This window comes from Pyxicephalus adspersus, chromosome 4 (assembly GCF_032062135.1).
Source record: "Pyxicephalus adspersus chromosome 4, UCB_Pads_2.0, whole genome shotgun sequence".
NCBI classification, from domain to species: Eukaryota; Metazoa; Chordata; class Amphibia; order Anura; family Pyxicephalidae; genus Pyxicephalus; species Pyxicephalus adspersus.
Genome location: NC_092861.1, coordinates 154,144,988 through 154,148,180, shown reverse-complemented (window position 1 = coordinate 154,148,180; position 3,193 = coordinate 154,144,988). Strand labels below are relative to the sequence as shown.

General features: G+C 53.5%; 1 protein-coding gene across 1 annotated transcript in view; it reads left to right on the top strand.

Moving 5' to 3' along the window:
- CRIP3 (cysteine rich protein 3) overlaps window positions 1-1,341 on the top strand; it is a gene marked incomplete in the record, with an annotated part of 10,250 nt that extends 8,909 nt beyond the window's left edge. Inside the window, 2 exon segments of the mRNA XM_072410050.1 lie at window positions 112-195; window positions 272-1,341. Of these exon segments, the coding sequence (XP_072266151.1) occupies window positions 112-188 (77 nt within the window).
- Window positions 1,342-3,193: the final 1,852 nt, after the last annotated feature.

Sequence of the window (3,193 nt, the reverse complement as noted above, 5' to 3'; positions counted from 1 at the left end):
GCGGTGTAGATCGTCATCTCATCAGTTGGGCTCTGCGTGGGCGGGCCATTGCTGTGATGCAGATTGTATGGAGTGCAGGGATTGGTCTAATGTGTGAATTGCTCTCCTCAGGGGTGAATATCGGCGATGTCGGCTGTTACGTCTATGAACCTTCATCTGAGAACACGGAGGGCCGGGGCCACATGTGAGCGCCAGGTATGAATTGTATGATCTGTGTGCGTCGGGTCCTTGTGCCCCTCCCCCCCTGACATCTCCATCCTCTTCCCTGCAGGTGACCTGGATCAGAAATGCTGCTTCTGCCTAGATTAACCCGTCACTGCTGTACTGCAATGCACTATGGGAGCCCCGCTTCATTCCCCTCTAGGGGGCGCTAAACACAGATGAACAAGTAATCCCGCCCCCTCTATTTATTAATATTATTATTATTGGTTTATATACTGCTGGCTCCGCCCTTTATTGAAGACATTTATTATTGGTGGTGACACTCGGTCCCCGCCCCATTTACTATAATTACCCCCAGCGGCCAATCATATTCAGGCATTCATATTCCAGATCTGATTGGTGGCTGGAAGGCAATACACACAGTAATACCCTGGGTATCATGGCATCTGGCAGGGGGGTCACATGGGAAGGCGGAGCTCTGATACTGACCAATCCACATGTGGCATTATATGGGGCCCTGTGAGTGCAGCTCCATCTGGGCCAGGTATACCAATGGGAGCCGCAGCTGTGTCCCCAAATTGCTGGGGGTTGATCAGCCTTAGGGACAGATTATTACCCCCAATGGGGCAGGATTACCACCCCTGTCTGGGCCTCCATAACAAGGATTCCCCCCACTTCCTGTCCTGTTGACCACATTTAATGCCCCTTCAGCCCTCCCCCCCCCCCGACACTGAAACCTGGCTCTGCCCTTCGGTGCCATCCAGGGGCCCCTGAGTTGAATAAAAACTCTGCAAGGGGTCCTAATCCTTCCGAGTCACCAGAAGCTGCGGTGTGACGGAGGGGCAGGAGGGGGCGCCCTTGTGGGGGCAGAACCGGTGTTTGTCCAGCACACAAGCAGTTATTGCTCCCCCTGGTGGCTCCTCACAGGACAGCTCTGTGTGTGACATCAGATGGCAGTGCCACCTTCATCCTGCAGCCAATCAGAGCCTCCCACAGAGGCAATACCCGTGTCACTGGGGCCCTTCTCCATCGCGGGGCCGGTACATTATTCACCCGGCCCACTGCCATCACTGACCCCCTTGCCAGGTGCCCCCCCCCCTCCCCAAATGACTGAGCCGCCTCTTGCTATTAGGAAAGATTTGCTGCATTATAAGAAACCCCAATAAATTTTCCTCCTCATTTCTCTGTTTTGTGTTTCCTCCTCCTAACCAGAGGGCGGCGCCTGGGAGCATCAATGGGGGAGGGGTGACTGAGGGGTATTAGGTCCTCTTTTCTCTGGGGTCACCACTCCTATCCACCCATCATGCAGCTGTGAACTGCTTGCGAGTGTGAATGTGCGGGGCAAGGACCCTGCGGGGAATGTCTGCTCCGGTTTATGTTCTGCAGGAAAATCCCGGTGATCCTGCCAGAAATCCACACTTTCTGACAATGTTATCGGCTGTGGTACAGAACCCCTCCCCCTATGGTATGTAGAGGAGGGGGGAGTACTGTAGTCCTGTGCCAGGGTGACAACACTGCTCCTCCATAGCATACAGCACAGTGAGTGTTGTCACCCGACAAGAGTGACACTCCTTGGCCCCGCCCACACTGTCGGGTTTACAGTTGCCATGTCTGCAGCATAGACAGAGAGTCCTTGTCATTTATTCATCAAAGGGAAAGTTCACATTCACAGATCTGTGACCCCGGGGTCCCTGGTGCTCCTTGGGGTCAGGTCGGTGAGTGGGGTGTCGGTGTTCTTCATCTGCTCGGAGTCCCTGCCGGGGGGGGGGAGGGGGCACCGGAAAGGTCACAGCCAATCCCATGTGAGGGTCCTATTTCCCCCTGATACCCCAACATTCATACCCGGTGTCCCCGGGAGGGCGGCAGAATAATGAGAACTCCTCAGACGTGGCCCCAGTGAGGGCCCGGTAATTCTCCATTATACACAGACAATTCTGTCCCTGTGATTGGTCAATATACAGGAGGGGCCCCATAAAGGCGGCCTTTCCTGATGAGGGGAGAAAACATGGGGCCCATGGATACCAGGGGCCCCATAAATTCCATTACTGTGAGATCTGACTGGTTGGGGTTATTGGGGCAGAATAATTTCCTAATATCCCCGGTAAGGGGCAAATCCTACCCCCCCACCCCACTCCCCCAGAACAGAAAGTCAAATTCCAGGCATCCCCTGCACTGAGGATGTCACACTGCCATCTGCTGGTTATTACTCAGCAGTGCAGCTCACATCTGCTCCAATCAGGAAGGTTTATATAGAGTACTGATATCAGGACGGTCCGTTCACCGGGTTTAGGTGTGACTCCGCATTCTGTCTGGGTTATTCCTGGGAATTGTTTGGTGCTCAGCCTGATGATTGGTCGCTGTACATGTATATAGCACCAACATGTTCTGCAGCGCTGTACAAATAGGGGTTGTAAATGACAGACACAGGAGGAGGCGAGCTTCTTATCGTACGTTTATATGGCTTACACCAAGATATTCGGCTTATTGTTTCCCGGCCACAACCCCAAAATCCATCCACGGAACGCCCTAACCTGCGCCCTAACCTCCGCCGTAACCTCCGCCCTAACCTCCGCCCTAACCTCTGCCGTAACCTGCACCCTAACCTCTGCCCTAACCTCCGCCGTATCCTCCGCCCTAACCTCCGCCCTAACCTCCGCCGTAACCTCCGCTCCTCGAATAATAAAACACAACCATGAAACGTATCACATGTAAAACATGTGCAATGCAAGGATCTTCCTGTAGGGGTCCCCGGGGGGATGAGGTACACACACAATACTTCTACACGTTTCACCGACCCGTGCCGCTTCTTCAGGAAATACCAATAAATCTGCGGCATGGAACCGGCAGCCAAACTTCCCAATAATCGTTCCATCGATCCTCGGAATTCCCGGATAGACCGACTTTGTGTCCAACGTTCATTGTCAGACGATTCAGAGAGGATCGATGGCAACAATGGCCTGCAGCTCATCTCCTCTATATAAGGATTCACCCCAATATTCATCCAAACTACAACCATTTGCTGCAGCACATC